The sequence below is a fragment of the Topomyia yanbarensis genome, chromosome 1 (genome assembly GCF_030247195.1).
Source record: "Topomyia yanbarensis strain Yona2022 chromosome 1, ASM3024719v1, whole genome shotgun sequence".
Taxonomy (NCBI): domain Eukaryota; kingdom Metazoa; phylum Arthropoda; class Insecta; order Diptera; family Culicidae; genus Topomyia; species Topomyia yanbarensis.
The window spans coordinates 203,313,069-203,335,080 of record NC_080670.1 but is presented as its reverse complement, the minus strand read 5'-3'; the positions used below and the strand labels follow the sequence as shown (position 1 = coordinate 203,335,080).

At 39.9% G+C, this 22,012-nt stretch overlaps 2 protein-coding genes across 2 annotated transcripts in view; one reads left to right on the top strand and one right to left on the bottom strand.

The window, feature by feature from the left end:
- LOC131688702 (uncharacterized) overlaps positions 1–4,950 on the top strand; it is a 24,710-nt gene extending 19,760 nt beyond the window's left edge. The window contains exons 3-4 of the mRNA XM_058973154.1: positions 4,289–4,523; positions 4,633–4,950. Of these exons, the coding sequence (XP_058829137.1) occupies positions 4,289–4,523; positions 4,633–4,737 (340 nt within the window). The 3' untranslated portion in view covers positions 4,738–4,950. The remainder of the gene's footprint in view (positions 1–4,288; positions 4,524–4,632) is intronic.
- Positions 4,945–22,012, bottom strand: LOC131688691 (proline-, glutamic acid- and leucine-rich protein 1-like). The gene is made up of 4 exons (XM_058973143.1): positions 21,903–22,012; positions 21,450–21,759; positions 20,937–21,374; positions 4,945–5,618 (listed from the first exon to the last, which is right to left on the bottom strand). Exons 1-4 carry the CDS (start codon positions 21,915–21,917, stop codon positions 5,566–5,568), a joined length of 816 nt encoding a protein of 271 aa, XP_058829126.1. The 5' UTR covers positions 21,918–22,012; the 3' UTR covers positions 4,945–5,565.

The window sequence follows — 22,012 nt, the reverse complement described above, 5'->3', positions numbered from 1 at the left end:
AAGAAGAGTCCTAGTAGTGACTAATTGTAACAATAAGTTATTTTTGACTTCGGAAGAGACATACTTTCCAGACTGTACGAAGCTACCATCGACGACAGCCGACTGGTAGTTCTGATTTTGGACATTTGCACGTAACTATATTTCATTCATATACTAGAAGTATCATTTCTTTAAAGTTTCACAAGAGATTATTTGTGTTTAGTTAAAGAAATATGTTAACTACCCCTAAGTGACAGTGATACAATTTATTAAATCCAGCAAAGCGATCATTCTAGAACTGAACAAAAAAAATTGGGATTTTTGGTATTCCGGGAAGTGCTGGAAATACCGTGTCGGATCTAGATTTTCCGAGACCAGAAGCTACATACTTGCTTCGGTTTTTTACAGCACTTCCGAAATATGTCATTTTCGGAGTCCCTTGCAGGTCGTCTTCTGAGAGCGTAAAACAAGATATGCTTCTGCTCTTCCAGTAACTTTTAGTTACTCTCACAGATGTATTCTCTGTGGGTCATCAAAATTGCCCTCGTCAGGTGACAAGAGAGCATAGACGTTCGTGTAAAATGACTGCGGTAGCTATCTTCATTATTCCTGCGCTTAGAACGGTCTTTAAGGGCACGTTTAGTTCGAAAAGCCATGCAGCTTCTCCCCACAAAAAGGACACTTTTCAGCATTCTTACTGCAAGAATCATTTATTCATTTAAATAGACAGGTAGGCTAAACTTTTGCCAGATAATGTCAACCGATCCTGTCACGTCGACCACGACCACGGCATCGATCTCGACTTATCAAGCAGGAACATAGACACGATACCAGAGCAAATGAAAAGCACTTAGTGCTCCCATGCTCATGGTTAGACAAGTTTAAAATGGGTTTATCTCAGCTTCAGGTGGTCTTTTGAATGGATATGTTTAATGGAAAAGAAGATGTCTCGAACTAGGCTTTGTTGGGGAAGCTACGAAGTTCATGCATCGTTGTTATTCGTAACGGTGTGCAGACTGTTCGGTCCGATCTACGGCTTGTACATTGCCTTCTGGTCTATCTGGACATGTTCATTTCGCCGATAATGAGTTTAACATCTCGCAGCAGATAGTTATCAGAGATACATCCCAGCTGTGCGTAAAAAGTGTCTTTCTCGGCCTCGGATCTTGCCTTCATGTGGGCAGTGCACGTTAATGATGCTATAGTACAAGAAACGGCCTTTGATTCCCACTACACACATCTTCATGTTGCTGATTGTCTGCCACAAGATCACGCTTTGGTACATCTTGCTCAGCATTATTTAGAAAGCCGATGACACTCTTCTCGATGTACTCGGGGTTTTACTCATTATTTTGAGGTTATCTTAATCAAGATTCCGATGGATTCTCATCCAGAAAAGTATCAGCCTTTTGGGAGGAAAAAGTTTCTATCTCGAAAAGAAATTTTTAAAAATTGGGTTTTACAAACTTTGTCCATTCGGAATCGAATGTGACAAATTGTAAAACCCTGGACGCCTCATTTTTCGTATGAGTCCGAAATTGCAATGTTGGGAACGATTCCTATTTCGACAAAAATGTACGAGAAAAACAATTTCTGTATTGTTAAACTACTGGTAAAAACGATTTCACATTGTTATTTTTGTATCAATGCTCAGGTTGAGAAGAGCACTAAGCCTTGTAGTTATGAGGTCTCCACTTAAGATCAGCAGTGATTCAAATGCCCATTCCATCATTTGAGGTAGCTCATATATCAACTGGAGAAGCTCTGAGATGATGGAATACTACAGCAGCACGAATACTTAATGAGGAAAACCGTGCAATGTTTGCTCAATCTGAAAGAAAGAGGTGTTAGATATGACTCTCCGCTCCGACAGTATGACGCGTGCTAAACGTTAGTTATTCGAGTCAAAATACAAGATCATTCAAACGATTTGTTAGGTATCGCCACAAATCGTAGTTCTGTAAGTATTCTCCAACATTTTCGATAAGGACAGAAGCTTACCAAAAAAATTAATCTGCTTCGGGTAGTGCATGGTTTTACAGAGTCACGTATCAAGAGTTCAAACGACCCAGCATTTTGTTTTCTAATCACTGCTTGTTGGTTCTGATCCCTCTGAAATTATTGACGATGGTTGAGCCAAGATGAAATATCGTTGGATTGGTTGGGTGCCCTGATTCACCCTATCTATAAGAAAGGTTATTATTTCCACTGAAATATCTATCGAGGGACATAACGATCCTCAATGCCGCCTACAAGGTACTCTCCCGTGTTCTGTTTAGCGAACGGCGCCCGTTGACTCCCTTGTCCGACAGAACAGCTGTTTACCATGCATCAAATCCGGCCAACTTTCGGAAATGCAACTTGCCGACTCATCAACTGTGGATTTCAGGGCTGCGTATGATTTTGTGAAACGAAACGAACTGTGGCAGATAATGCGTTGAATGATGAAAAGTCATTGGCTAGTTTTTCTACAGTTGGTCAACGTAATAAGGTACACACATTGGCACTGCTTACTCAAGGACACTGCGGACGATTCAGCAGTAGCGAGCCTTTAGACCAGCGTTTCTTAACCTGGTGTCCGCGAAACCCTATGGGGCCGTGAAGCAGCTGCCAGGGGTTCGTAAGGAAGACTATTTTTCTCTGATGGAGTTTTTTGACAGATGATAACGATTATAGCGCACAGACGACGGCGCCGGTGGTTGAGTGGTAAGCGTAACTGCCACTCATTCCAGTTGGTCTGGGTTCGATCCCAACCGAGGTCGAGATTTTTCTAAGGTGAAAAGATCTGTGGTCGCGTCTTTCTACGGAAGGTAAGTAAAGCTGTTGGTCCCCGGTTCATGAGTCTCTGGTCTCTGGCGTCGGTAAAGAAGATGTAAAATCCAACTTCTATACTTACTAACAAATATCTCCTCCTCCCATGATACTTGTGGAGTGCGCAGTAGTATATACGGGCTCTACCAAAAGCAAGTATCGGACTAACATCCCTTTCTTTTCCTTCCGCGATCTACGTTCGGGCCTGGCCGGTACCGGTATTGATCAATAAAACACTAGGATTACCAGGAGTTGCACATTGAAAGATGTTTCGATACTCTCAAGCATAATTATTTTATCACAGTAACTTGGCTGATGGTTGCTGATGCGATTCTGTAGATGAAGAAAATTGGAGATCGTAAACTGTTAATTTCACACCACTCATCAGCCAAAAGTGCACAGCAATCCAGAGGTGAGGTTATCACTCGGAAAACCTTGAAATCATCAGCATAGAATAGCTTAGAAGACTTAACTAGCTTACAGTGGTCGTTGATGAATACCACGAATATCAGCGGACCTAAACGGCTGCCTTGTGGCACACCCAAAAAGATGTTGAAAGATGTAACAATCGTATCTACAAGCTGAGCTGAAGCACTGCGTTGGCGAGTTCGACCGCTCGATACATTTTAGCTTTTCGACAGCAAGACGGCGGGAAACTTTGTCGATGGATCTCGACCATGTTGTTCCTTTGTTGTAATGTGGATCACCGTGTCATAAAGTATTTCGCGTAACATGCTTTCAAGTATTTTTGGTGAAAAGCTCATGTTCGGAGTTCCTCTATAATTGTTAACAAAGTGAACACTGGCACTTTTATGAAACCGAGTTATGCTTCCTGGCTTCGCGAATCGCATCCGCATCGTCGGAGTCGATCGCAGAGTAGTGGAAGAGGCTTTTATGATTTTTAAATCAGGGGCTGCGAGTAGCTAAATGATTATAAACGCTGACAAGACGTATTAACTACATTGCAGATGGTGTAAATTATTTTTCTACACTCACATTCAATCCGAATTATCTGAATCTTGCTGAAAACAATAAATAATATTTCTAAAACTCCACATTTCAAAAAATATTTAAAGTTCCTCGAATAAATTTTTTTTGCAGTATATTTTGGAACAGAGAAACAATTTTTTTGAATTAATTGTCATGTTACAGATGTTACATTTTGAAGTTTTGTGTTTTGGTAATATTTTTTTAAACATAAGGGTACACAGTGCCAGATCGTGTAGTCGTACTACGGTAATTTTTTCGCCCATATATGCGAGACACTTGACAAACGTATCCAAACTCTACGTCTACTTTTTCATTTAGAAACAGATTGACAAGAACTGCGTTGGAACACTCAGTTCAATTTTTATTGCCTATAATGCTTCCTAGAATTGAGAAAGTTTCCAGAATTATCAGACTGGGTTTAGAACGACAGCAAGTTGGTGTCAGTTACTGACGAGTTGAACACGAAACATTGAAATCCAACTTTTCAAAATTATCTTCAATCTTCCAGAAAACCCATCACCGTTCCACCTCCCCAAAAACACTACAAAATCGTCTTCATCAAAGCACCCTCACCGCAGACACCGGCACCGCCAGTGATTCCACCCCTGCAGCAAAACGAAGAAAAAACCCTGGTATACGTTCTCGTCAAAAAACAGGACGAACTGGACGAGATCATCATTCCAACGCCTGCTCCGACGCCACCATCCAAACCGGAGGTGTACTTCATTCGCTACAAAACGCAGGTGATTAAGCACACCCCTTCACCGATACGAGTTTGACAACTGATGTGTGTTTTGATTTCATCTCTTACTTTATTTTATTTTGCACCCAAACAAACAAACAAAAAAACAGAAGCAAGAAGCTGGCCCATATCCGGAGAGCGGGGTCCCAAGCGGAGAGTACGGAGTACCACCGGGTCCAAGTCCCAGCAACAGCTACGGTGCCCCACTACTATAGGTCAGTGCTGTCCGAGTACGTTTACCAGAAGCTGCTGAAGCTGTACGGTTTATCGGTGGGGTGTGAGGGAGTACCGGTAGGTTAGAAATTGTAACGCATTCCTAGGTTACCCAATTAAGGTAAGAGGGTGTCCACTTTTTTCTTCTATGAAGTTCTATGTGGTAAGGTTCCCAAAATAAAACACGTTAATAGTTTATATTTTACGAATTAAAATCTCTCTTTTATTTTATTTTATTTTCCTATACAATTATAAAAAAAAAACAATTTGTTTCTCTCTTCTGCTAAGCTATACAAAACTACAAACTAAAACTTCGCTTTTTCTTCCTACATCTTTTGTTGGTTTCAATAATTTAATAGCGAAAAAAAATTGTCAGCTATTCCCGTTTCTAAACTAAATTAGTCTTCCACGTTCAGGCTTGACATTCGAACCTGTTGTTGTTGTTGTGGTGTGTTGAGGAAGATGAAAATAGAAACGAAAAAAAAAATCTACTCGGTTAGGTAGTCTGCCATGCGCCATCTTTCTTTTGTCACCGTTAAGAAAAAGAAAAATGGCAGCCCGATGGCAGACCGCGATTGGTTCGAATGTCAAATGTCACTTTGTTTTTTTTTTCTAGAAAAGTAAAGATTTAACAAAAATAGTGTGTCAGTCAGTCAGGGATAGAAAAGGGGGTCTGAGCCTGAAAAAAAATCATTCGCACGCGCACTAAACTAGACTAGTTTTAAAGCAACTACTACAGGAGGTATCGCCGGTTGGATGCAGCCGCGTTCACGAGTGTTGTTTGCGCCAAGGGGGTGTGATGAGGAAAAAGTTTGGCAGTGTTGCTGATTTTACTGGTATCCGGGGTGTCCGCCAGGGGCGCCGTACTCGGAGTGTGGTAGGCCTGTGTTGGAAGAAAATTCGATGGAGAAAAAAAGTGGTAAGTTAGTGCATATCTACACAGCATGGATGGATGACTGCGCTGATTGTAAACAACAAAACAAACAAATGAGGAAGAGAGTTGCGTTTAATTGATCGTCGACGACGACGACGAAGCCGTAGAGAAATCGTCTTAATATTTATGTTTATTCAACATTTCGAATCGCATTTGTCGCGCGCGTCCTCGTCTCATCAGTGCGAGGCATAACCGAACGGAGTGATGTGTGTGTGCTGGTGACGAACTACCGACCGGTTCGGGGATGCAGGCATAGCGATTATGGATAATTTCTCCTAGCATCACGTCAAAGTGGGGAGTTTTTTTCTCTATTCGCCGCCGGGTTGGGTGTCTACTTTATTGTTTTGCACGGGGATGAGCCGCTTGCAAAGTAGTAAATCAAAAAAAAAAATGGAAAGCGTCGCAGTAGGCGGGTAACTTTGTTTGAGGGTAGGGGGAGCATTTTACAGTCTACAAACTAGGTTAGGTTTTGATTGGGACGGGTGAGAAATGGTTGTTATTAAGTGGACTGTGAGGTTACGAAATTCAGGGCAACCCCGCTGTGTGACATTTAGGACTGATTTGGTGAGTTGATGGAAATGTCAATGCCATAACAAGATTGCATAGAAATGATCCGATGGGAAACAATAACTTCGAGTTTGGTGAATCAGAAAAAAAGCATTAAGTTGGATGCCAAAGTTTGTGCCTATTTGATACATTTCTGAAGATTTGTTCCAATAATTTTATCACATTCAGCATTCGCAAATTGAATGTAAATACCGGAAATTTCTTTAAAGCTCACAGTTTTCGTTCCCAGCCAGCAGCAGGTAAATGAGTGTATCCAAATAGGCCTTTAACGCGCTACTATCGCGTCGATGTGCCATCGCGTGAAGTTAAGATCGACGGTGTGGTCTACGAAAAGATCGGATCAATCACACATTTCAAAACGAAATCGTTTCGAGTAACTTTCGCCGAGACCGTATTGTTAAGCCTGCTCGTTCGCATTTTTGTGGAGCCGTTCACTAGCTACACTAAATACAAGCAATTAGGCCATGCAACCTCACTATATAACTCTATTATTCTTCAATCAATTTTCAAAAAATGCTCCTTTTTGAACGTGGAAAATTCTAATAATAGATTCGTTACCGGTAAAGTTCAGGAACAAAAGTTACAGCATTCAATATTTTTTTCCTCCATATTTTCAATTAGAATCAATTTCAAAAACTTCAACCGAAGTGGTCGGGGGCCCAAAATTGTCCAAATGATTTGAAATTTGGCATCTGAGCTTTCTTAGACATTTGTCACAATATGAAAGGAAGGGGGCTTTGAGAATTCAAAAATGAGTGATTTTCTACAATGCCCTAATAAAACGTCTGGTGAGCCGGGCCACCTTCGCGAGCTATTTGATGTAAAATAAATTCCGCGTAAAATTTTACACAAAATGCCAGGCGAAATTTCACCTGAAATTCTGCATGAAACTTCGCGCAATATTCCACATAAAATTTTTCGTGAAATTTCACGTAAAATGCCGTGAAAATTAGGTGAAATTTCATGTGAACTTTCACGATAAATTCCGACAGAAATGTCATGTCTTCATGCGAAATTCCGCGTTAGGTCTGCGTAAAAGTTCGTGTGGAATTCTGCATAAAATTTCCCTAGAAATTCCGCGTCAAATTTTACGTGAAATTTCCTTGAAATTTCACGTAAAATCGACCGTCGAACTTTCGCGGTCTGCTGACATTTTAAGTCAATTTCATGTGAAATTCCGCGTGAAATTCCGTCTACAATTCTTCTTCAAATTAAACGAGAAATTAGCCTGAAACTTCACGTGATATTACGAGTGAAATTACTCGTGAAATTCCAAGTAACATCTGAAATTTCTTGTGAATTATTGCGAGAAATCCCGACCGAAATATCACGTCACATTGAAATCAACCTGAAATTTCACGTGAGATTACGCGGGATTTTTTCGTGAAATTCCACAAAAAAAATTCCCTTGAAAAGCATCCCGCGAAAATTCATGTGAACATTTGCGAGAAATTTCATGTCAAATTTCACGTGAATTCCCCGTGAAATTTCGTTTTATTTCCGCGTAAAATTTTGAGTGGAGTGCCGCGTGAAATTTCTCTGGAAAAGTCCGCGTAAAATTTCATATGAAATTCTTTCCGAAAATTTCCCGTGAAATTCCTTATGAAATTTCATGAGAACTTTCGCGGGAATTCCCGACCGAAATTTTAAGTCTAATTGCATATGAATTTCCTTGTAGAATTCCGCGTACAATTTCTCCGGAAATTCCGCGTGAAATTCTACAGAATTTCGCATGCTTGTGAAATTTCCTCCTGAAATTTCAAGTGAAGTGAATCTTAAATTTTACGTGAGATTACGCGTGTAATCACCCGGGAAAGCCCACATAAAATATCCCTTGAAATTCCCTGTGAAATTTCATGTGAACATTTGCGAGAAATTCCGACAGAAATTTCATATCTTATTTTATGCGAAATTCCGCCGCAATAGTGCGTAAAATTTCGCGAGAAATTTCATGTGAACTTTTACGAGAAATTCCGACCAAAATTTCACGTCAAATTTCATGTGAAATTCCGCGTGCAATGTTGCTGTATTTCCGCATAAAAATTATCTGGAAATATGGCGTGAAATTTCCCTGGAAATTCCGCGTGAAATTTCACGTGAAATTTACCTTGAAATATCACGTGTAATAGACCTAAAATTTCCTGTAAGATTAAGCGTGTAATTCCAAATGAAATTTCTTTTGAAATTCCGCGTAAAATTTCAGGTGAAATTACGCTTGAAATCAACCTGAAATTTCACATAGGATTAGGCGCAAAATTTCCTGCGAAATCCCACAAAAAATTTCACTTGAAAATTCGCGGGAAAATTCATGTGAACTTTTGCGTGAAATTTCGACAGAAATTTCACGTCAAATTGCACGTGAAATTCCGCATGAATTTCGCGTGAAATTTCGCGTAAAATTCCGCGCAAGATTCCACGTAACATTTCCCTGGAAATTTCGCATTAATTCCGCGTGAAATTTCCCTGGAAATTCCACGTGAAATTTCACGTGAAATAAACCTAAAATTTCATGTAAGATTAAGCGTGTAATTCCAAATGAAATTTCTCCTGAAATTCCGCATAAAATTTCAGGTGAAACTACGCATGAAATCAACCTGAAATTTCACATAGGATTACGCGCGAAATTTCCTGCGAAATCCCACAAAAAATTTCACTTGAAAATTCGCGGGAAAATTCATGTGAACTTTTGCGTGAAATTTCGACAGAAATTTCACGTCAAATTGCACATGAAATTCCGCATGAATTCCGCATGAAATTTCGCGTAAAATTCCGCGTAAGATTCCACGTAACATTTCGCTGGAAATTCCGTGTATAATTTCACCTGAGGTTCTCCGTGAAATTCCACGTGTAATGCACCTGAAATTTCACGCGAGAAACTCCGACAAAAATTTTAAGTCAAATTTCATGTGAATTTCCGCGTCAATCCCGCATGAAATTGCACCGTGATTCATTGTAAAATTTCCCCGGAAATTTCGCATTAATTCCGCGTAAAATTTCACGTTAGATTCTCCGTAAACTTCACTTAAAGCCAACCTGAAATTTCACGTGAGATTAAGTTTGAAATTTTCCTAGAAAATTCGCGTGGAATTTCCTTTGAAATTTTCTTTGAAAGAAAAAAATTCCTTTGAAATTCCACATGAAATTTCTCGTAAAATTCAGCGAGGTATTTAATGTGAGAATACGTGTGAAATTTCATGTCAAATCTCGCGTACAAATTCGTACAAATGTGCCTGACATTTCACGTGAAATTTTAAGTTAAATTCCGCGTGAAATTCAACGTGAAATTTCACGTGAAATTCAGAATAAACTTCACGTGAACTCTCACGTGAAATTACGCTTAAAATTAAACATCAAATTCCGTGTAAAGTCCAGCGTTAAATTTTACTTGAAATGCCCCGTGAAACTTAAGATGAAATTCCGTGTGAAATTCCACGTAAAATTTCGCTTAATATTCTGTGTAAATTCCAACGCGAAATTTTATTTGAAGTTCTGCGTGATTCCGCATATTTTTTTGTGAAATTTCAAGTGGAAAGTAACATGACTTTTTAAGCGGAATTTCGCATCCAATTTCATACTTGGTCCTCATGTGAAATTCCTTCCGGTGCCATAAAAAACACAGAAAACAAGGAGCAAAGTGTTCCTGCGTTCAGCGCTTCTCTCTTTTGTTTTCTTCAGTCAGCAAACAGGAATTGTGATATTTGACGTTTAAAATACGCACACTGAGATCTTACCTTTTTTGCACTGTCTCCCCCCCCCCCTCAAGACCTTAGATATCGTTTGTTTGTTTCAAATTCGCCGTGTTACCGATTTGTTTTCCTCCATATTCAAACGTCAAAGCGTTGCAGTACTAACCAAGCTGGATAAACAATATTTCTCGCGTGAAAACAACGAAACTTCAAATGAAAGCTTCTGATTGTTTACGTTCTCTTTTTCGTTGATTGCGGGGACGCTTTTGCGTCACATCTTGAGCTCTACAGAATTTGCTAGCCAAAAAACAGTATCTTTCGATATGTACGTTGTTTTCAAAAATTATTTCGCGAGATGTTTCCTGTTATTAAGAATCGAGTACTGACACAATTTTAATTAAAACTAAGAAGGAAACGCTGGAATGCACACGGATTCACTACTACTAAACACTGTCAAAAAAAATTGGAAGCTTTCTCAGGGTTGCTAGTTTCTATTGAATGACACTTATTCTCACCACTTTCCATTTATTTTCACCACTTTCTATCCATTCAATTATTCGTCTCCTTTACACTTTCTGATGACCAAAAAAATGCTTGAAACAAGTAATCATAACTGTTTTTACTAGTTTCTACAATCACAAATCTATGCATAAAGCTATAACCCATATTTAAGGTGGGTCAAATGAGTCAACTGAAAAAAAAGTAAATCTGGAAAGTGATACAATTTTTACGTCGTTCCAAGCGACACTATCAACCTCCAAAGAGGTCCTAAAAACGAGGTGTCTCAACCATAAACACCACGTCCAATAAAATGGAACTATCCCTCATTACGTAACCAGCCCTCTGGTCACCCGAAACCCCGTAAACTTTATGCGATGATATTTATGCGCGAAATAACATAAAAGTGAAAAAAAAGAAAGCCTTGCCGTGTCACTCTGTCCTGTCCCTACCTCTCTAAACTGATCAACGCGAAGCAACTTTTTCTTCCCACGCCCTTCCCGCACTGTTGGTTCGGTTCGATAAATCACCTGATTGATCCGGTCCCCCGGTCTTCGGGGGAACCGGTTCGCGGTTTTGAAAAGAAACCATCCCCAACTCAGTCCATGAGAGATAGATAGAGGAGGTAAAAGATGAAGAAATATTTTATGGACTCTCCAAATTATTACGGTAACACATTTACATAATAATCAAAATCGTCCGCTGTCCGGCGAAGGTGACTCTTCGTTCCGTTCCGTTCACATAGCAGGCTGTGCTTCGGAAAGATGTTATGAGAGGATGGGCTCACATCTCATCGCAGATAGGGTGACAAAACGCATAACATAACGAACGAGTTTCGATCCGTTTTCGGTTGACATTAGCCCAAAATGAATTATTAGGAAGGGAAATGCGCATCTCGTAGTTCTTTTTCGAGACAAAAAAAAACTTTCTCCGAAAAAAATAATTTGTTTAACCTAACATATTATGCAGTTTTTGCTTTTCGGAGGGAACGACGACGACGACGACGACCGAATTAGCATAAAGGTCGACTGAAGCGGAAAGCGAAAGTGACAGGCGGTCGGTTGTTTGGTTGTGGTGAGTATAGACCGTGGAATCCGGATGACGATATATAATTGTGACAGATGATCGATTGATATTTCCGAAATAACATTTTCCTTCCATGGTATCAGATTTCAGCGATATGCTTTAGCGTGAGTCACGTACCACGTATTTAACGGTAAGCTATAGAAAAGAGCTGCATTTCAGTGGTTCCCAATGTTATTACCCTTCCAAATCTTACTGGTCAGCAGTCTTCATAATACCGAAGATAAGTTTTTTGCTGTCTGGTCACTCCATGCAAACAACTTAATCTCGGGACGTAGTAGGTGTTAGCTCTACCGATTTTCCAATGGCCCGTTTCAAAATGCCAGAAACATAACAATATATGCCGTGGCCATTTTCCCACCGGTAAACTCCGCTCAATTACAATAGGGGTGTCAAAGTTCTGCCAAAATCTTAAACCAAAATTTCGATTCCTTACCACCAATAAGTGCGTATGGAATTGACGCGTATCTGTGCCTGTATTCTTCCGTTCATTTCCATGCCTCAAACCACACTATTTACGAAACAAATAGCCGGAATAAAATTTAAACCTTTTAACCTTTAACACACTTGAAGATCAGCACGCAGTACTCAACATCTTCAGCCGAACCACAGACTACTGCCCAACCAACTACGATTGAATTCAGTGGACGGTGGAGTGGAGAGACTCTACAAGTTTTTGCAATCAGAGGACAACCGTGTCTCATCTGTATACACGGAAAAAAATCCGTTCATAAATTCATGAAAACAAGATCACGATTTCGTGAACTGAATGATTTCCGCAAAACCGTGACCAAGTTCCTGAAATTATGAATAATAAACCTAGTATTTATAGAAATTATTTCGCGTCGAATATATATACATATAATACATAGAATACATAGCTGTCAGCTAAACGATGTTCATGATTGCAGGAGCTTATTCGCGATTTTTATGATTTCTGATCAAGTTACCGTGACTTTTTATCCATGAGTTTGCTATCGGATTTGCCTGTCAGAGTAGCGTGATTTATGTTCATTATGGCAGGATCTTGGTCGCGATTTTCGTTATTTCTATTTCGTGATATTTTGGTCATGGGTAGAGTAATTCACGTCCGTGATTTCAGGATCTTTGTCACGATTTTCATAATTTCTATTCACGCTATAGTCACATTTTAGCCATGAGACGAGTGATTTATGTTCATGAATTCAGGATTTTTGACGATTTACGTTCACGGATTTAGTTTATTTGCACGTTATCTTGATATTTTATGTAGATGACTGCCGAATTTGACACGTAGAGTGATGTGACTCATGTTCATGACATCAGCAGTTTTATTTCTCTTCGGCTCATCGCGATCTGTTTTTTTTTTCGTTTATAATACATGAACAATATTCTATGATTTCGTGAACTATTTCACGACCACGAATAGAAAGTCGTGACTATTATACTAGCAATCATGAAATATATAAAAAATATTTAATGATTTGTTGAACTATTTCTCACACACGAATATCAGATCGTGACAAATATACTCGGAATCATGAATTAGTTCACGAGGATTGTTTGGATTCGTGAATAAAATTACGAGTTTCTTGAAATAGTTTCCGAGAAAGTATCCAGACCGTTTTGATTTTGTGAACTAATGTTCCTAAATCTGTTAATAACATGATAAGTCAACCTTTGCTTTTATGAATAATGTTCCTAAAGTTGTGAACTAGTTCACGTACAGAAAATCGATTTGGTAATGATATGGCGAAAAACGTGACCAAAATTCACAAAACAAAAACAAATATGTCCACTAATAAAAGCGTTACGCATTATAATACACAATATTTTTGTTCATGGTCCTGTTTTCGTGGCGTGAAACGTGATTATTCCAGAATTCATGACACCTTTATTCACGATTTTGGGAACATTTTTTTTTCGTGCATAGAACAGAATCCGAATGTTTTGGCTTCAGACACCATACAGCCCTTAGAAAAACCGTAAAAATTGTCCATGCCAAACTTTAAAACCATTAAAGTACCATAAGACGGTCTCAATAACTTATAAATACACCTGAATTGGGGTTTGAAATGGGATCTACGGGACCATGGTGATGGTATTTGGTATATTAGTTTTTACCTGTCGATGCTCAATAAACATGTCCTGCAAAATACACAGTAGCTGGATTGGGCCGAAAAGGTAGTAGAAGACAGTCTAAATTGAAAAGATTTACCAGTCTTCAAAAGTATTTCAAGACAACGAAGATATACCAAAATTTTAATTTTTACCGAAATTGTCCCTGGCAGCACTGGTAAAGTGGAATCCAATCAGAATAATTGCAATAACTTTCGCTCTTCGAATTATTCTTGTAACTGTTATTAATCTTACTTATTTTTATGAGCAAATCTTGTTTAACCGAGAAGTTATAGCTGTTTGAAAATGTTCTCAGTTTCATAGGTAGATACTGTTATCTGAGCGTCGAGTGTATCGCTGTTAAAAGGGTAATAAACGATGGGATTGGACAGTCCAAGTACAATTTCCACTTCATAGTCAATCAAGAAATTAAATTTAACCTGGAAAACCCCCTGCATTTTCGGCGAATTTGCATTCAAATCGAGCAAATTCCATGCTATTAGAAGCTTCAAGCTTTCTAATAGCATAAATAGTGCCGCTATCAGGCTTTCAAATTTGAAATTTATACATTAGTGCTATGTAATAGCTTTAGTAATGCAGCAAACGGACTGTCAATTTCTACACAGTAATAGCAGAATATTTTGCCTTTTCTGGCATTATATCAGCATTATATAAGCATGTATGGCTTAACGGCCCTCTGAAACTGCCATATACGCGGATCTAAATGCTTATTTTTACGCACAAGAATTTCATATTTTCCTACACCAAAAGTAAAATACGAAACGAAATACAAGCGAGTACATGCGAATTGTTTGAAAAATTATTTTAAACCATACATAAACTGCGAAAAGTAATCAACTCCATTTAAGCCGCCTGAAAATTTGTCTAAGTATCGCCCTTTGATTACATTCGCAAAATACATTTGTTCCTAGATATCAATGTGTTCAAGATCGTACAGTAAAGGGTCAAACGGTAGTTTCTACCGTAAAGTCGTCACTTTAGCAGTTACTAAGCTCTGCTTAAAACGCATTCTAATTCGTGCGAGCTTTCAATATACACTGACAACAATGCTAACCTGTCTGATTTCCACCTCTACCAACGCCAGTACTACAAGTAAGTAAAGCAATTGACAAAGAGTGGTCTCACCTCAAGTGAAAGTGAGAGATAAAGGCCTCTGTTGTATGCATTGTAGCCTGATGATCGTTTGTCTGTTTGTTGTTGATTGAAGTGGTAAGAATACATTTCAGTTCAACAAAGTGACAAATGGATTTAAATTATTTCGGTTTAGTGAAATATTTATTGATGGTGAAAATGGTTCTTTGGCTTACCGAAGTCACCTTTATACAGTTTCATCATGCACGAAATTCGATACTGATAACTGTACCTACAATATTTACTAAAAAGGAACTATTGTCCGTTCTCCGTGGACACGTTATGCACATATCACGGTTAAATCCTACGTGCCACTTCTGTAATCAGACGAAACAATACGGAAAATTCTACATATAAGCCGTCTTGAGAATCCGAGTTACCGGGTTAACAATGTTTCACGTCTATGCAAAAGACTCTGCAGTCAAAATTTCCGAAAAATATTTAGTAAGGCAGGACATTTGCAGTTACGGTAAAAAAACGGGCGTGACAACTGCAAACACAAATATCTCCGAAGGTAGACGCATCGGTAACCTTCTTCTCTGGGGTCTCATTATTCGCCCCCATTGTTTTAGTTCAATTTAGCATCTTGTCACTACTCCAGAGATGTTTTATCGTTTTGGTTTTTGAAGGCGTGCTGAAGAGGTCAATCATCCCAACTACCCGGAACTGAGTCCCATTGAAAGAGCCCAACGCTCTCGTGAAATGGCAAATCCAAACATCTAGCTGTAGAAGATTTTCGAAAATTGTTGAAAAGGCGAAAAATATCGTATCGTTGGGTCCTCTTATTTTAGGTAAAGAAAGGCAGTCCACTACTAAGTTTTACTCGACAAACAAAACCAGGCATGTCGGAAGCGAGTAAAGGCGCTATAACCTAGGCTCATTAGCCAGGGCAGGGCTAAATATCTCTGTCCCAAAGGACCAAAGGAGTGATATTAACCCTCTCAACCAAGTCACTCCCAACGATTTATTAAATCCCCATCAAATTGAAACGGTCGGTACGGTTGTCCACGTTTCTTTCTTATTCAAGGTTCAAAATGGTTCGTTGAATAAATTCTTCATTAAATGAATAATTTAATTGCCGTATATTTTTGAATCATCTTCATTCTGTACGCTGCCTGGCCGCTTTAATAATTGTGGCACATCGCATATGCACCATAATCATTAATATTGACAAGAAAAATTGTAGGCAAGCATCTGCAATTTTCCAGGATCCCTACATGTATTGGCTGTGTATGTGTAGACTAGACTAGATTAGACAAACGAAACCAAGCATGTCAGAGTAGAAACACGCTTGGTTTCATTTGCGGTGCTCACGTTTAGATATTCGCGCAAATTTTTGCCAAACATAAAGGCAGACTGCTTAGGAATAAATTGAATTTTCAAAATATAATCAATCCACCCCTGAATCGATTCGGAATCTCATCAGGAGTGTTTGGCCAGTTTTGAATCTAGCTACCGAACCAACGTCCTTGAAGTTTGCATGGATTTTTTGAAAATCTTCATATGCAGAAAAGCCATTTTTTCCTTTGTCCGCTAGGTGGCACTCTAGGTATCACAAGATTCACTACATTTTCGAGCGAACAATTCTGGTAAGATTAGGGATGGATTGATGTAGTGTTTCAAAGATATGTGAGAGACAAGACAGAAGTAAATGGACCCCCAAGATGCAGTAGGCGAACAAAAAAATGTTTCTCTGCCAAGAAAGAGGGTCTTCACGCGCAATAGAATATTGGATGAACGATATCTGGCAGACCCTCAATATAATGTTTTTTTTTTCATTTTTACATATGGTAGATATATAAAAGACCCGCCGCTCTGTTAAACTGCCGCACTCAGCCGCGTAAAATAGCTTCTTAACAGACAGTAAAACTTTGTACAACTTTTCATTATGTCTAGAGGTTTTTGACACGCCTGTCACATATGATTTCTCAGCTACATTAATATAAAGTAATTAGCCATAGAGTGTAGGTAATCACATAGCGGTCGTAGTGATAAAGTTACCCTGGTAGGAAAAAGGAACAATCCGTTTTAGCTCTTCGAGCGTTAGTCACATTACAAAACCACTCAAAATGACGATTGTAAACTCTCTCGTAATCAGTGCCTTGATTAAACATGAATGAAGCATAAATATATTACTAACCTCATACCGTAATATGGAGCTTATCATTCAAAGAAAGAGGTCAAGAATATTTTTTTCTGGTAAGACAACGGGTGTTCCTAAATCCCATCGTTCGTCATTATCGGAAAAGGCACCCTTAATGCCCAAACAACGTTATGTACACATGAAAATCTAAAAATCACTAGTCAATTTTTTGACAACCTGTCCACTACAAGAAGCTGCGAGTTAAAACCAGTGAGAACCACAGTTATAGCAGCTTAAGTACCCCAAGGAAAAAGTCGTCAAATAATACGTTTGTAGGATCAAATGACAAAATTTGCTGAAGTACCGAATTTGTTTTGCTTGATTGGGGTTATATCTCAAACTAACCAAAAAGGGTGCTAGCAGTGCAAAAAGCCTATGATAGCACATCTTTAACAAATAATTAGTTCGATTCACTTTGAGATTTTGACGTGCAGGCAAACAATCAAAACGAATGATTCGCAATCGTAACCCGCCAAGCAAACAAAATGCAAAAAGGTTACAGCAGCTTACACCTTAGCATCGAATTTGCAGTACGGACGACAGTATTACCGGAATAAGTGCACTAAAAAAGTAGCTACGGTGGAAGTGTTTTCCAGCTCTCGAAGAGAATCTCTGCGCGTAGGTTCTCTGGCCAAAAAAATAACAAAAACTCGATTTCGCTTTCTCATCAGCAAACTAGTTCGTCTGTCCTTTGCTTGCCAGGACTTCATTTAGGCCTTGTTAGCCAGTGACTGTTTGGATTTAATACCTAACATGAGCTAATTTGAGTACTGGATTAGATACATCATCTAACTTGACCCCAAGTTGGTGCTAGTTACTGATGAGATGAGTCTGAAAATATTGTTTGAAGTTCTGGATTTTTTTCCTGTAGTTTGTCAATCTTAGGTTATCCAGTCCTCGTAGCTTGCAGAATGTATCGTTTATGTGGCAGATATCCTTAAGTTTGTGTGATTTCCTTGATGTTCGAAGAACAACACTGAAGGTCATATAATTTTCGTGAAATTTGCAGTGACTCCCAGTGGAGTTTTTGTCGTCTACGAGCCTCAAAAATCCAGACCTATGGAAATAGGTGAAAAAGTTTTTGATAACACCTGCAAGTTTCAAAACCGTTGGTTCATGTTGTCGCTCTGATGACGCTGTGTGAGGTGTCGCCCGTTCTGTTCAAAACACCGTATCTCCTAGAATACAGGCTCCAAAGCGCTCATGTTTTACCCGCCTCTGTTTCAAGCGCGCTGGATGGCTCGACGCTTCACTGAAGATCGTAAATAATTGAAGTTTAATGTTATTCTTTTTTAAGAATTTCCTGAAAAAGTCGACTTTCTCTAAGTCCTAAGCTCTTCGCTGAAGTTCGTAGAACAACACTGAGTTTCATAGAATGTGCGTGCGAAGTTCGTAGTATACCTCCATTCCCAGGACTGCGACTGGTATTCTTGAAATTTCAAGGAAATTAGTTGAATATAGCAGAGGTTCGTTAACACTCTGCAGTTTGTAGAGCATCTCTGAAGTGTGAAGGATTTTTTTGAACTTTACACGACTGTCTAGAGTTTGTAGGATCAGTTTTCCTGAAAGTTATAAGATTATTTAACTTTAGGTTCCTTGGACTCGTTGAGGTATTGGACTTTCAGACTGTAGGGTTTGTGGACCGTTTAGCTCTCGGATTTTTGAAGCTTAGGATTCTGAGGCTCCTGCATTGATGGGGTTTTCATTTCTTTTTTATCTCTTGGATTCTTGTGCTTTTGGCGAACTGTTGGAAACGTTAAATTCTAGAATTTTTGAATCTTCAGGACCCTAATTTTTTGGGCTCTTAGTCCCTAGGACCCTTAGGTTTTGGGACCTTTCGGCTGTTGAACTAAAATCGTAGATTCTTCAAGTCGCAGACTATTAGCTTAAAGGGATTCTGGACACTTAAGTTTTGGGCTCGCGGACTCCTATATTCTTTGAAAGTCCCGGCCTCGCCAACTCTTAAAAATTCGTGCTTTTGAACTATTGAATGTGTGGCCCTTTAAACTGATTTTCAAAACTTTTGGACTTGAGGTTTGGACTCGTTGCCTCTTGAGCTTGTGAACATTTGGAACATATTCCGGAATTTCTGGAATTTTTTGAGAGATTTATCAAGGGCGTAGGATTTTCTTGAAGCTTGGAGAACATTTCTGAACGTCACAGAACTACCCTAGGATATGCTTAAGGTTCGTAAACACTTCGCAGTTTGTAGAATATCTCTAAAGAATGAAGGATATTTTCTGAATTCCATGCGACTGTATAGAGTTTATAGGATCAGTTTCTCTGAAATTTATAAGATTCAGGGACTCGTTCAGACTCTAGGACTTACGGTTATCCGACGTTTAAAGTTTGCAATTCTGAGACTCCTGGGTTCATGGACTCTTGGATACTTAAGACTCTGGAATTTTTAATCATGTTTCTCATTTTTTTTTGAATTTCGACTCTAGAACCCTTGGGTTTTGGGACATTTGGAATGTTGAATTGGATTCCTTAAATCTGAGACTCTTGAAGTCCCAGATATGTAGATTATAGTATTCCTTGAAAGTCTTGGCCTCCTAGACTCCAAGGCTACGAATTCTTGAAATCTTGGACTCTTGAACTAATGGATTCGTATACCCTCAAACTCTTAGATTCTTGCAATGTTAGGCTGGGTTTTTGAACATCTCTGCGTTTTTTTTTGAATTTTGGCATTTTTATTTCCGGCCTTTCAAGGTCTTGGACGTAGGCACTTGAACATCTGGAAATCTAACTTTAACTCGCCAACTTTTGGACTTGCCGATTTTTGGATGCTTGGAATATTTGGAACTTTGGACTCTAGGAATTGTGGTCTGTTGGGCCCGCTTAGATTCTTCTAATATTAGACTCTGGGACATTTGAACTTTTGCACAAACTTGTGGACTTTAGGCACTTCGAAGTTCTGAAGAATTGGTCTCTAGGACTCTTGCACTCCTGAATCGCTGGGATTTTTAACCTTCGAATTTGAGAAGGCTCGAACTTCCGTATTTTTTAATATTTGGGATCTTAGTCTACAGTACCATTAGAAGGGGCTTTTAATGCATAAGGCCGACACCGTTTTTGAAAAGACAATAAGATTATCAACGAAACATATCCTCGAATAAGTTAATGTCAAATTTTCTACAAGTCTTATCATTGACAACAGTCAACGAAAGAGCATTTTTTCCCTTTTATTTACTGTCAACTGCTGCGCTTTACGAGTAACGGTTGTCTCAAAAGCGCTATATAAACAGTTCGCTTTTACGACCTAATCCCAAGTCGCTCGAGAATTGACTTTTCTCCTTCCACCGAATAAAAATCATCGAAAAAACATCGCCCAGATACCATCCAGAACATAACAACCGTAGTGGAAAGAACCCGATCGAAGCAAGCCGTAAAACTGTTTATAGAATGTCCAGTTAGAACACCAGCCACACTATGCTGGACTGTCTCACCGTCACCGCCGCCGCCTCAACCACCCAGAGCACCCGCAAATAACGGTAAACCCATTTCCGACGAGTCACGCGCCACTTTCCGCCGTCTTTCCCCTTTCGCTTTCTTCCTTGAAAAGCGAAAACCAGTCAGTTCAGCGCCCGGAATGCACGAGAACAAATTCCACCGGCTGGCTTCCCGCCCGATAGACGCACCGCACCGCTCCCCGCTCCCTCTTCCAAATGAAATAAAAAGTGATGTAAACAACGTCGTCGCGTCGTCACTGCTGATGATAAAAAGCAGATAATTGATAGAAACCGGGTTCGGGTGCTGCAGCTCGGGGACCCGAGAAAAGAACCGAAAGAATCAAAAGAGTTCGTTGACTCGTTTTTTTTCCTAACGCGATCCGGCTCTCTTCCTCACTGCTGCTGATCGAATAAAACATTGCATTATGACGTCAACAAAGGTAAAAAAAATGACAGTTCGGTGAGTTTGTTTACAAGTTAGATTTTAAAATCGACTTATCGTTGTAAGCAAGCCCTCTGAACTGTCAAAAAATAAGTTTTAAAAGTCACATGCAATGCGATACAAAGAATTAGTTTTTTTAGTACTTACTGCCACTGCTAGCACCACCCGACACGGCACTGGACGATATCGCCGAATCGAAGGCTGATCCACCACCGGAGGTGAACGAAGTCGCTGCGGCAGCACCACCATGACCTGCTCCACCACCCTGGGCCCGGTTGGCCTTGTACTTGATGAAGTAGACCTCCGGTTTGCTTGGCGGTAGTGGCGCTACCTGTGGGATATGGATATCACCCTGGTCCTCGGGTTTCTTAACCAGCACATAGACGATAGTTTTTTCTTCCTGTTGGGCCTGCTGCAGGGCAATCTGAGCTGCCGATGGCTGTACGTTCGGTGTCTTGATGAAGATGATCTTATAGTGCTTACGGGCGACACCCTGGCTCAGGATCTGCTGGGCGTGGTGTTCCTCGGGTTCCTGGGGCGGTACGTGGACGTAGATGTGCTTCTGGACGACCGTTTGCTGGGGAGCTGTGGTTTTTTTTTGATTTCGAAGATTAGATTTCACTTGCTAGAGTGCAGCCAGGATTCGGTTCAAAAACTTACCAAATGATTGTTGAGCATGGGCACCGGCTGAGGAGATCGCTGATCCGAACCCGGACGATGGGAATGCAGGTGCGGCTTGGTACTGTGGAGCTGGAGCCGGTGCGTGATATTGAGGAGCAGGAGCCGGAGCATGATACTGTGGGGCAGGAGCTGGTGCGTGGTACTGAGGAGCTGGAGCGGCTTGGAAGGAACTGGACACCGCAAAGTTTTGCGAATGTGCTTGTGCCGGGAACGCTGCCGGCCGTGCATAGTTGTATCCTTGAAGCGGAGCTTCAGGACGAGCCGTCACAGCGGCTATGCAAGCCAGAACCTTAACGGAAGAGAATAGCACATTTTCGTTTAATCATTCACAGCACAATCCTTTTTTTCGATTCAATTATGCGTTAACACTGACTAACTGATCCAGGAATAACAGTTCATTTCCTCGCTTGCACTGGCATCGTTGTCACTTACCACTAGAATCTTCATTCTGAAGAAAAAACTATTATGTCACACTGATCTATCACAACCGAAACCCAACGGACAACCGATCAACCGATATTCACTGGGGGAAGCTGAATCTC

Coding starts and splice junctions, on each gene's coding strand:
- LOC131688691 (XM_058973143.1), bottom strand. Junction 21,375..21,449: donor CCATGCTCAACAATCATTTG/GTAAGTTTTTGA, acceptor AAAAAACCACAG/CTCCCCAGCAAACGGTCGTC. Junction 5,619..20,936: donor GGGTGGTGCTAGCAGTGGCA/GTAAGTACTAAA, acceptor CTTCCAACACAG/GCCTACCACACTCCGAGTAC.